This window comes from Erigeron canadensis, chromosome 9 (genome assembly GCF_010389155.1).
Source record: "Erigeron canadensis isolate Cc75 chromosome 9, C_canadensis_v1, whole genome shotgun sequence".
Classification (NCBI taxonomy): domain Eukaryota; kingdom Viridiplantae; phylum Streptophyta; class Magnoliopsida; order Asterales; family Asteraceae; genus Erigeron; species Erigeron canadensis.
Window position 1 is genome coordinate 27,885,680 of NC_057769.1, and position 13,513 is coordinate 27,899,192.

Below are 13,513 nucleotides of genomic sequence, written 5' to 3' on the forward strand. Positions count from 1 at the left end.
TTCAAACACTCCAAATCCAAAATCACTTTCCCGCCTATCTTACAAAAATACCCAAATCCAGTTCTCCCCAAATCAAATCCTGAAACAAAAACACACAAAAAAACCCAATTAAAACAAAATGTCATCAACAACTACAACACGCCGTCCAAAACAACCCACAACCGCTGCCGACGCATCCGGCGGCGCCAGAAAACCCAATACAACCGCCGGCGCAACAAATAAATCCAGAAGCACAACACCCATAAACGAAAGAACGATATACATGTCAACAGGAAAAGAAAATCCGAATACTTGTAGACCCGGGTCTCGTATTCGAGCTGCTGCATCATCGAAGCCACAGAAGCCGATCGTGCCGCCGATTGTTCGTTCAGATAAGGATCGGGTTGAGCCGCGTGCTCGGTGGGGCTCGAATTGCCCGGTTCGGCCCAGAGGTAGAAGCTCTAGCCCTTCTGAATTTAGTAGAGTTAGTATAAGTAGTGATCTGAAAAAAACAAGGGGTTTGGTTGATAGAAATGAAAGAAGTGTTAGTGTTGGTAGATCTAATCGGGTTTCGGTTTCGGGTCCAGGTTTGAATCGGGTTGGGATTAAAGAAAAAGTTGGTGGTTTAAATGTTAGAAATGAAAAAAGGAGTGAACTTTGTAATGGGGTTGAAAAAAGGAGTGAAATTTGTAATGGGGTTGAAAAAAGGAGTGAAATTTGTGATGGGTCAAAGCCGAAAAATGTGAAAAGTCAGAATGAGGAGAATGTGAAGAGAGAATCGAGTATTGGGTCGGATTCGGTTATGAAAGTTTCGGAGAGTGTTAAGTTATTTGAGAAGTTTAAGTCGAAGTCTTGTGTAGGGTTGAAGTCGAGTAATGGGGTTGAAAAAGAGGTGAGTGGAAGTGAAGAGGGTTTAAGTGTGAGGTCGAGTGGGAAGTATCCGAGTAAGTTACATGGAAAGCTTGCATTTTTGGAGGAAAAGGTGAAGAGGATAGCGTCGGATATTAAGAGGACGAAGGAAATGTTGGATTTGAATAACCCGGATGCATCAAAGGTGATGCTATCGGATATACAAGAAACAGTTGCAGGGATTGAGAAGGCGATGGGTGATGTTGTGGGTGGTGAGAATGAGAAAACGGGTAGTAAGATGAATGGAAGTGATAGTGTTGAAGTAAATGCGGTGAAAAAAAGAGTAGCCCGGTTAAGGAGTTGAGCAGTGCTAAAAGTAGTACCAATGTTAGTACTAAAAGTGGTTCGAAAAGTTTAGGTAAGGGATTGAATACAGATGAACTAGAGGCTAGGTTTTTTCCTCACCATAAGTTACTTAGAGACCGGTCTGCTCTAAAAGCACCCTCTGGAAGTAATGAAAGTGTCAAGACCGAGGTTGACATAGCTAGTACAGAAAAGAAAAATGAGAAACATATTGGGCAGGAGTTATCGTGCTCTTTGAGTAAGGTAGAGTCTAAAGTTACGTCTAGGGGTGGTTTGGAGATAAGTGAAGTTCAGGAAACGGATGACACAGTAAGTTCAAAATCACGTGATGCTTCTAACACATACAGTGTAAAAGGCAATGTTGATACAATGCTGGCAGCTGATGAAACACTTGAAGAATTTGATGAAAAAGAAATTAAGGAAATTACTGTTTTTGAGATGGAGATGGATGATGGTTACAATAATCAGTTGAATGAAATCGGGCACAAGACATGTACAGGTGGATGGTTTGTCTCTGAGGGAGAGTCGGCTTTGCTTGTTCACGATGATGGTTCGTGTACCTTCTATGATGTGGCCAACTCTGAGGTACTAATTGCTGCTGTATCTTGCTTTCAGTTTGTCACATGTATCATTGTCATTTGATTGAGTATATATGTCAATATATATACTTATATAGCATTGTTTTAGACATGGAAGAAGGTGTTCGAGGGTGTTTCAATGTGTAGAAATTGTAGTGTGATTTGAGGTGTTTAAAGTTAGGGATAGACCAAGTATGCTTCTATTTATCTAATAGTCATTGCCTGATTTCTTACACCAACTTTTGATATCCCTGAATACAAATTTGGCCAATGTGGTGAATTTAAGTTTCAATATTATGTTAGACGCACATCGAAACACCCCCTTAGTTTGTCATTGGTCATAACTAATAGGATGATTTAAGTAAGGACTTGGGAGGTCATTCATGAATCTCAGAAAGATCATACGGTAAGTATCCAAATTAGTTTTTTCAAAACCTTATTAGCAAAAGTAGAAAATTTACGACGACGGTTTTAAACTTGCACCCTTTTCAGAACTTTTTAAAGCAGAAAAAGAGGATAAAGAAACAAAGGGGCTTTAGTAAGGTTTTGCTCCGAAACAAAAATTCCAAGAATTCTTGTTATACAATTGTTCCTCTTTATCCGGGATATGATCCCCCGAAAAATAGGAGGTTTATGCCTGTTTGGGAATTTTTTTCGACAGTTTCAAACTTGTAATATGACAGTTCTGAACATGCTAGTGATTTTACAATGCAGTTTTGACGTTTTTCCATGCATATCAGCCTTACTAGATCTCATAAAGTAAACTAGTAATTTCCCCAATCCCAACTGTTTCCTTTAGTAATGCGTTTGACATATGACATTGGCTTTGTTTAGTTATATAACTTATATTGCATGTAGTAGGCATCCATCCCAAACCATGGACCTTGCTGTTTAGTGGAATAACGATATGGGGACCTTGATCTATTATCTATATATACCACATAAAAGGTTCTAACTTTACTTATAAGTGGGTAGAGTTCTGTGTTATGATCCCCAAACGGATCAAATAAGATATTTTTTAGCTGAAATGAGCACATAGAAATCGGGTGGAAAGATGTCATAAGTCTATGCGTAACATATACAACATCCCAGATGTTTTAATTAAAAAGTTCCACTATTATTGTTTATGTAACCATGATTAACACATCAGTTAATTATAACTTTAGTTGGACCAAAAAGTGTTTTTGGGTCAGACCAAGTCAACCTATTTTGTATTGACCTGCACTATAATGACTTTTTTAACTCAATTCCGTTATCTGTCTGGCTATCTGCCTAACTTACGAATTCTAAAGTACTTCATGTGAGATTGCATAATGATGGTGGTTATTTCAGGATAAATCTATATACAAGGCTCCTACTGAAGCTGCATCTAATTTATGGAGAGATTGTTGGATAGTTCGTGCACCTGGTGCAGATGGTTGTGCTGGAAGATATGTTGTGGCTGCATCTGCTGGTAATAGCATTGAGGCAGGCTTTTGCTCATGGGACTTCTACACCAAAGAAGTAAAATCATTTCATACTGAAGATGGGGTTACAAATACAAGAACAGCATTAGCTCCATTATCCAACAATGCTTTGAATAGAAGACATGATTTGACTAATCTGACACCAGAAAACCGACAATGGTGGTACAAACCTTGTGGTCCACTTATCATATCAACAGCAAGTAATCAGAAAGCTTTGAGAATATATGATGTTCGTGATGGAGAGCATATCATGAAGTGGGAATTACAGAACTGTGTTTCAGCAATGGAGAACTCAAGCCCCTTGCAATGGAGAAACAGGGGAAAGGTGGTTGTTGCAGAGACCGAGATTGTTTCTTTGTGGGACGTTGGGTCTCTTACCCCTGAACCATTACATTCGGTTTCTTCTGCCGGTAAAAAAGTTTCGGCTCTTCATATAAATAACACTGATGCTGAGCTTGGCGGAGGAGTTCGCCAAAGGTAAGTTGTCTATCTATTTTTTTGTTTTGGTTTTTGTCATGGCAAAATCATTGTGTACTTTCATCATTAACTGTATAGTATCTATGTTTGTATCTATTGTAGAGGTGGCAATTTAAACCTACTTAGATAGAAATGGTCGTTCAAATTATGTTTTTATTTTCAAATGGGTCAAACGGGTTTTGTTAAAAAATTTTACATTAAAGGAAACAGATCAACTGTCCAAAGGGCTTGAAAGTAGTCTAAAATGTGTTTAAATTCGTAAAACCTTTCTAATTGCTTTACTGAAATGGTAGACTATTAATATAGCTGTCTAATCATATTTGACACACAGTTTGTACAATATTGGAAAGTGTTTGAGACTTGAGAGCCACCAAACCTGAAGTCCTGAACTAGCTTCTTTTGATCCCCTAGGTTTTCTATTATGATTTGTTGCTGCGATTTAGTAATTTTTGACCCTGATACGAGTCTTTTAAGTGATTTTACCTCCAACATGCCAGATAGTTTAAAGGAATTAAATTTCGCTTAAACAAAAACATGTCAGGTAGGGTATGTGTGTCTACAATCTAGAACACTGATATGAACCAATCCCATATTAGGCCCGCATCAAGCCATAAACTAGGTGTAGAATTTACTCTAAAAGGTTAGCTCAAAGGAGGAGGGGACACCTAGACCTGTAACCCATCAAGGGCATCAACCAATCCAATATTTGACCGATGTGTGACCGTGACAATTCCATGTGCTTTGAAGAGCAAGCATTCTCATTGGTCAAGACTATGCTGGTCACAGTTGGCACCCTTCTTTTTCGGGTCCAAGCCACCACACCGTAGGCCACTACTTCAAGCGTTCAAGCCTTCAAAGGTAGGGCTGGTTTTGATACCAATGGATACCAACCCACTGCTCAGACCATAATAGAACTATAGACAAGATAGATAATCGATACAATTATAAAGCCCCTAGATATATTACGGATAATCCCAAGACTTTGTTCTCTAAGATTTACCTAGTTATATAAGTTTCTAATAATACTTTCCTAATGATAATATATATCCCCTTGATAAAATAATAAATCATAAACTTAATACAATCTGCTAATACTAATGAGTTGTATCAAACACTTACTAAATCATTCAATAAAGCTAGCCTGATCATTTCACATACTGCTAGTTATTAAGGCTGAATGAATATGGGGAAAAACTTCTTGCTTTACCCAGCCTGATCTAATTAAAAGCTACCGCTGATCTATACTAAAAGCTACCATTACGACCTGTTATATTTTCTACCTGACCTTCCCATATTGACTGTATTAGATATTCTGCAATACAGGGTAAGTTCATCAGAAGCAGAAGGGAATGATGGTGTATTCTGCACATCAGATTCCATAAATGTACTCGATTTCCGTCACCCATCTGGGATTGGTATCAAGATTCCAAAACACAGCAGCGCTGTCCACTCAGTGTTCTCCCGCGGAGACTCCATCTATCTAGGCTGCAGTGGCTCGTCATCATCTGTTAAAAAGCCAACGTCCACATCCCAAATTCAGCAATTCTCCATACGCAAACAAAAGCTTTTCAGCACTTACAGTTTACCTGAATCTAATGCTCACCCACATTATAAAGCCATAACACAAGTATGGGGTAACTCGGATCTGACCATGGGTGTATGCAGCTTAGGGCTGTATGTATTTGATGCCTTGAAGGATGATGATATGAAACCATATGCAGGTGGTTACGGAAGCGATCAAAAGGTTAGGGAGACTATTGGACCAGATAACTTATATTGTCCATCGTTTGACTATTTGGGATCAAGAGCTTTGCTTATATCAAGAGACCGCCCTGCGGTTTGGAAGTACCTGTCTTAGGTACTTTTAGTCATGGTTTTTTGAACTTTGTATTATATGTCACCAACTGTGTGTTTGTTACCGTTTCATGAATTGTTTAGATTTCCTTATGTAATGTCCAAAACTATGAATCTATTTATTTCCATAAGTATGAGCCTTGCAGTTTGCCTTTCTGTTGCTTGCTTGTTATCTTGTTTCAGGACACATTTAAAAATTTATTAAACATTTATTTTGAAGGGTTCTGATAGTACATCTCACCTGGGCAATTGGGCATGCATGAACAAGTATCTAATAAATATTTTTAGCATTATGAAGGGTTTAGTTTTCAGTGAATGTGCCAAGTCAAGTGACAAACTTTAAAAACTCAGCTAATGAGAAATAAATTTGGCTCAGAAGTTGAAAATGTATAACATCCTAAATAATTTAGTTAATGCTTAACATATTTATAACCCTTCAAAAACTAGAAAGTAAAACAAATGGGTTCTGGCGGGTTGGCCTAATCTGACCCGTCGTTTTTCACCCATAAGGAGAATTAGCCTAACTGTAAAACAACATTTTGAGTTGAATTTTGTCAAAGTTACCTTTTTTTAATTTTATAAATAACAATAATTAGATTTTAGTGCATTCTTTATTAAAGGATATGCTAAATCTATCAGAATATTAAACCAAATGTTACAGTTCATTTGCAATACAAAATATGGTATCTATTCAGTGCTTTGTTTTCTTCTTTTTGTCAATATTAGATAGGCAAATAGAACAAAAAGAAACCTGGGAAACCATTAGCTGACAGGAAGCACCCAAAATCATACGAGTTAACTTTCTATAGCTCATCTGCCGGCCTATGTGCACCAATTCACAAATGTTTGTATACCAATATATATAGTATATTCAGAAAACTAGCTACATATTTCATCTATTAATATTTCTATCAGCATGAAGACGGGCAACCCCTCAAAATGGGCCGCCGGAATCTTAGAATGTGGCGGAGATCCAGGCACATGTAATCACTACCCTAGCTTTTACATGAAATTGTTTTTCCAGTTTTACCACTTAAGTTGATACGGATGGAATGGTTTGCAGGTTTCATAACATGTTGTCTCCCATGCGTCACCTTTGGACAGATCGCAGAGGTGTTGGATGAGGGTCGAAGTTGTAAGTAACTAATCTTTATATATATATAGAGCAATGGAGGCAACTTGCATAACTTATAAAGCTTAGTAATGTGTTGAATGATATAAAAACAATGTTTGTTGTTTTGAGTTTTTACTTGTTCTAAAAACTTATATGCATTGATTTGTTATTCGACTCATCGGGCTATTTGGTCACGTGACCTATACCTAGCTGTCAACCCTTGTCTGAATTGCTATTGATCAATATAATTTTTTTTTTAAAATGCAGCATGTGTGGCTCAAGGCTGCATCTATGGTATCTTGATGTCGGTTTCATGTCATTGGTTATATTCATGCTTGTTTAGAGAAAAATTGAGAACCAAATACGGTTTGCCATCTGACCCTTGTAATGATTGCTGTGTTCACTTCTGTTGTGAACCTTGTGCTCTTTGTCAAGAACATGCTGAGCTTAAGCACCGAGGGCTCGACCCATCTAAAGGTTGGTTCTATAAACTTGCAACTTTGAAACTAATTGGCTAGATATTGACTGGCCAGTATTTGTTTGATAGGTTGGATAGGGCCACCAAATGCTGTTCCACATATGCCACCTTCAATGCAAAGATGAGTATAAAGTCACTGTGTCATATGATCATTTGGGGAAGGAGTTGCATTTACCATGTTCTTATAGTTAAATTGCATAAAAGACTATTATTCCTAAAATATTTTGTTTTGGATAATATAGTTACGACTATTTACATTTTGTATTATTCCTACGGAGTGTTTCATAATGAAAAATAGCAACCTACATTTGATTTTAATAGATGATTTAATAATGTACTTTTACTAAGTAGCGAAACATGAAACTAACTAGATGTAAGTTTCTATCTTAAACAAAACTAGAACGGTACCTGCGCGTTGCAGCGGCCGTCGAGTTTGTGGCGGTGAGATGGTGGGGTGATAGGTCATAGAATGTGATTGGTCATAGGAGGTGATAGTTCATAAAGTGTGATAGCCAAATGCTTTAGTCGTCCACCCTCGGATTTAAAAATTCGTCGAAAGTTTATCGAATGACATCTCTAATGAAAGAGCATGGAATTTTAAGAATCCCATATAATTTTTATAATTTATCGATGTACGGTTTTTGAGATAAAATTTTTTGAATGAATTGGAGGAATAAATGATTTATGGAAGAGTGAGAAAAAAATGATTGGTTGAGATTTGAAGAAAGAGAAAGGGTAATATAGTTATTTTAGTTGTATATATATAATTGATAGGGAGACATTTTAGGAAAGTAAATGTTGAAACTTAAAATTTAGATAGGGTTTTTTGCTTTATAATACGAGAGCAAGTGCCCGCGCGTTGCGGCGGTGAGATGGTGGGGGTGATAGGTCATAGAGTGTGATAGCCAAATGCCTTAACCGTACGGGCTCCGCCCTCGGATTTAAAAATTCGTCGAAAGTATATCGAATGACATCTCTAATGAAAGAGCATTAAATTTTAATAACACCCATATAATTTTTATAATTTATCGATGTACGGTTTTTGAGATAAAAGATTTTGAATGAATTGGAGGAAGAAATGATTTATGGAGGAGAGAAAAAAAAAATGATTGGTTGAGATTTGAGGAGAGAGAAAGGTGTTAGGTAAATATTGAATTGATATATGAGCATTTTGGGAAAGTAAATGTTGAAACTTAAAATATAAACATGGGAGATCTGCTTTATAATATAGTATAAATAAGACAAATTTAGAAATTAGTAGATAGTAAACTTGTATAAATACAAGTCAAATGAGATTATTCTATAAAAATTAAAAAATCACAAACCGAAATTTTAAAAGTTGTAAACGGGTCGAAACTCTTACAATATGTTCTTGAGTTGTTTTTAAGCAAGAAAAGAAGAATCCAAATGATTTTTATATAAGTTGAGTTTTTGAGTTTTTTTTTTTATGATGGAAAGGAAACGAAGTCATATGATTTGAAAGGATTTTTTGTTATTTTTGTTTTAAAAATTTTCCTCCCATATTTGGGATGATTTGGAAGGATTATATCTTTTCTCTTCTCATCCCATCATTTCAATTCTTTTCTTTTAAAATAGAACTCAATAACATAGTGTTAGGCTAAGAGGAGTGGCATGACCTCTCTTACGCTATTTGTATGTGGACATGTCATGTGACATGAGAATATGTCATGTGTAGACTAAGCCAATTTAGTGGGAGTGGTATGACTTCTCATGAAGCATCTTGCAATCATTGAATTGGCTCATGACAATTGCTTAGGATTGAAGCAGTCGGCTGATATGGAGTGCCTAAACTCCAAATGGCCTGGCGGGGTGGTGCTCCTAGCCGCTCGCCAACGATTAGGGTTGCAGCCGGCTAATGAGCAGCTCCATTATGAAACTTTCAAACCCAACAATCATTATTCAAACCTCTTAAACTCTAAAAACCTGTCATAGTTTCTAAAATTGACAAATCTTCTTCTCTACAAACCTTATAATTAAACATAATATCACACACAAATCACCTTGCCATTCACTAATATTTTGTAATTTATATTTCTAACATCAAAACATCGTTTCATTACATCATCGTCGCATCAAACTTAAGATATAAAAACAAAACTCATGTCTTTTTATTTTTCTTTTTTTAGTGTTACGGGTTTTACACCTAATAAAAAAAATGTTTACAAAATTTTAATTGTCAAGTTTCAAACTTAACTTTATTGTTTAAAGGGCTAAGTGCGTCGGAATGCAGTTAACTAATCCTGAAAAGTTATTGTATGCACGAACTCTAGGTCGGCTTTATTGTATTGAGATTACTTGTTCAAAAGTCCCATAGTAAACAAAAGTTACCGGGTAAGGTCACCACTTTCACGTTGACTGCTTACGTGACATGCACACAATAACTTTTTGGGATTAGTTTATGCACACAATAAAAAAATATATGAAAATAAACAAGTTTTATGTGAAGTAACCGGTCCCACATCCGTTTTATGTTCACAATAAACATAAATTTCAAGTTTATTGAATACAATAAAGCCGACCTAAAGTTCGTGTACACAATAACTTTTGGTGATTAGTTGACTGCATTCTGGTGCACTTAGCCCCTGTTTAAAAGCCTCTAAAACACATATTTTATGTAACACCAACATTTAAAAATATGGATTTCCAAAAATTTTCGCCTAACGGCGTTAAGAAAGCGGAAAAAGGTTTTATAGTCCAAACCATAAAATTCAGTTTGGTTTATTCATTCAAAAGGTGTTACTCATCATATCATAAAATATGTCTAAATGGAAACCCATCGATTGCCCAACATAAAGCAACCGATCACAAGGCATTACAAATCTGAAAACTACAAAACATATTTCCATGTCTAAAAGGAGTAGCAACTATGGGTAAACTAGAGTCATCTTCATAAGCTATCTACCCATGCATCTCTCTTATTCATCAACGATCTTTAACTTGCTAAACCTGAGGGAACAACACATTTAAAGAAACAAGTGTTAGCTAATGAATTAGCTAAGTAAGAATACACAAGTTTTAGAAAGCATTTGTCCAATTAAAAACGTTATATAGATCGTTTTGCATCATTAGAACACATATCATTACATATCATCACATATCATCTCATTCATCATCTTTCATTTAGAATAGGTCACCCTAATTGTGCCTAATCATCTTTAACGTCGTTACACATTACATCATAACATTATTTAAGTGTAACATAAGTTACACCCGACTAGATGAACACACCTTACGGCTGTCCATCGATGTCGTTAAGGAATGACAAGCCAATTCCAGGAGTAATCCGTATGTTCAATAACAATGGGGCTGGTAAGACCTCCCGTATTACTCTTCACGTTATACCTCATTGCAAGGAGCCACCCGAGCAACCACATCAACGCACTTAACCGGGCTAGGGCAAGTACGGGTTAAGCTTAACACTTTCACGTTAAATTTACGAGCTCGATTTCACATCACTTATAGTTTAGGTGTTTACACAACCTAAACAATCATCACATATATACAACTTTACGTTTGGGCCCTTAAACGTGCACGTGACATGACAACTTAAAGAGTCTAGTGAACTAGATGAACAAGCCATACAAACATGCACATTTTAATACTCATCAACAAGTGTCATAAATCAATTCATCATAAGACATTGCATTTCATTTCATAAGAAAACATCACATATTGTTGGGATTGCATTTCAGGCCTCATTTGGTCATTTGCATAGCCCATATAACCTCCCGTGTACTCCCGAATACTTATAAGTAACAAAATATCGCTAAGGAAGTTATAATACGAAAACCATGGTTTTGTTGAACCCTCAGCGTGTCAAAATAGTGTATCTTACCTTGATACAGCTTACTAACAAGTTAAGAGTGTCTAATTGTGCTTGCTAAGTGCCCCCGACAACCTAGAATGAGTATAAGATCGATCTATAAGCTAAACAAAACTTAAGTACCAACCGGACCCATTTGTGCACCGCACAGGAATCCTGTGCGCCGCACAAAACCATGAAAAGACATTTGTGCACCGCACAAAAAGTCTATGCACCACACAAATTAACGAATTTCGTCACTAGAAAATTTGAGCATATCATCTATGCACCGCACAAAATCCTTGTGCACCGCATATCGGGTACCCTTCAGAAATCTAATTTTCATTACTGGATTTTATGCACCGCACAAAAAATCCGTGCACCGCACAAAAGGCCTGTTCGACCAAAAACCAACTTTTTAACCCTTTAATCGAATCCCATACGAACACCAACCATCAATTCGACCTGGGAACATAAAATTAACCTTTTTGACAACACTTTTAACAAATTTAATCAATCAATCAATCCTTTAATCCTTTACAACATGAATCAATCATTATATCACCCGAATACATGAAATCGGTAAACGTTTAACCAAAAAACCCAACCCACACCCCATGGCCTGGGTTGAATACTCATCTATGACTCAAATAATCAGATTTCAAAGAGGATTATACCTATATTACCTGCACTTGATGATGGGGATCTAAGATCTAAGCAAAACTTTGATCAAAACGGCACGAAACGAATGGATCTTTGCTTGGAGAGGGAAGGGGATTGGCTAGGGCTTTTCTCACACACACGTTACAGCAGATTTGTTGAATTTAGGGCTTCCTAATTGCCCTCTAATCCCTGGCCATCCATTACAAATCTTACACTTAAGACCCCTCAAGTTCTAAACTTAACTTTCTTAGCTTATCTTTCTACCGGGAGTCTTAACACAGTAGCAAGCACCTATTTACTTAACGTCGCTTTGATTACTTTCATTAAACATCACATTCACATTATTGCACATTAAACATATAAGCATTAAATCATTTAATCACATATAGGACACATAACCTAACGAACCTAACGTTAACTAACGGAAAGTCAATTAGTCAAATACGAAAAGTTTGAGATGTTACATTTTTAACTAGTCCTACAATTTTGTAGATTTTTGTTAACAAGAAGTATAAGATTCAAAACGAAAATTCAAACTCACGAACATCGCAAATATGTAATACTGGATATGTTTTCTGAGAAACTTAACTTAAGTCTCACGAGATGATATATTAAACATTCATGACATCTATACTCATATATAAAGCATTTTCACTATCTTTTCTGAAAATTTTAATACTCTTTCAATTTTAAGTTAAGACACGATCTTAGCCGTTCATCTTTAATACGATAGATCAAGACCATTCATTTTTATCTTTTACTAAGGAAAATAAGGATAATCGACCCACTTTAATGTCTCTGTGGTCCTTTCATCTTTCTCTGCACCTCTCTTTTTGTCACTTCATTTTTCTCTATCTCCAGGGCCGGTCCTGAGAATTTGGTTGCTCGGGGCTAGATGGTCAACAAAAAAATTTTAATGCCCATGTCAAAAACTTAAATTTGTTACACGGTAGTTTTTAAAAGTCTGAAACCTAGTCAAGTTTAGGCGTTCCACATGCCGATTTTGATATATAAATACTATAATTAACTTTAATATCACAAGAACTTTCAAAACTTTCATTATAATTACTTAATAGAATGTTGGATACGGATGGTTGTATATATATTGGAAGACATAATTGTTTAAAATTCTTAACAAAATTTGTATAAACAAATAAATGATTCAAACAAAAACGTTACTTAATAAGCCAAAAATTTATATATATTAGTTAATCTTTTGAAAAGAATTCATCTTGAATACGGAGTAGTAAAATTGTTGCGCAACGAATGAAGGACACGAGTTGATGAACATATTTCTCAAATTTTTAAGTTTTTGAATTTTAATTTAAAAAAGTATAAATCTTTAATTATATATATATATTGCCACCGGTGAGTCTTATTAATATTAAATCCTGATCATCCAATTGAATTTACTTTTGATCCTAACCGCATAAACTCTCCAATTAAAATGGTAATATTGTTAAGTAGATAATAGAAACATGTTAAAATTTACTAGTACCACACTAACTAAATCCCCTCAGTTTTAGCAGAAGTTTTACTTCGTATAGTTATGCTGGAGAATGAAACGTGCTAATTTGTTTGCAACTTATCCAAAAGTCTCATGGTTTTTAGTTATTTACAGTTATATGGAGTAAACAACATGAATAAATCACGGATAGGTAGCTACTCTTATAATATAAACATGGATAAAAATAAAACAAGATAAGCAACAAAAACTCCTATTTAAAAGTCATTTAATATGGGATGGGTAGTTACTCCCGGATATTAATTTGAAGTCGATGTCGAAAACATCTTAAATATATATATCTAGACAAAATTAATACCTCAAAATGGAACAATGATTTGTTAATACTATAATCTGACCCACGA

At 35.7% G+C, this 13,513-nt stretch overlaps 2 protein-coding genes across 2 annotated transcripts; both read left to right on the forward strand.

The window, feature by feature from the left end:
* On the forward strand, positions 1-5,720 carry LOC122582550 (KIN14B-interacting protein At4g14310). Its single transcript, XM_043754954.1, has 4 exons — positions 1-1,144; positions 1,186-1,776; positions 3,102-3,712; positions 5,036-5,720. The coding sequence occupies exons 1-4, from the start codon at positions 119-121 to the stop codon at positions 5,568-5,570; spliced, it is 2,763 nt and encodes a 920-aa protein (XP_043610889.1). The 5' UTR covers positions 1-118; the 3' UTR covers positions 5,571-5,720.
* A 762-nt stretch (positions 5,721-6,482) lies between these two features.
* LOC122583471 (cell number regulator 7-like) lies at positions 6,483-7,427 on the forward strand. The gene is made up of 4 exons (XM_043755871.1): positions 6,483-6,549; positions 6,630-6,701; positions 6,948-7,157; positions 7,228-7,427. The coding sequence occupies exons 1-4, from the start codon at positions 6,483-6,485 to the stop codon at positions 7,281-7,283; spliced, it is 405 nt and encodes a 134-aa protein (XP_043611806.1). The 3' UTR covers positions 7,284-7,427.
* Positions 7,428-13,513: the final 6,086 nt, after the last annotated feature.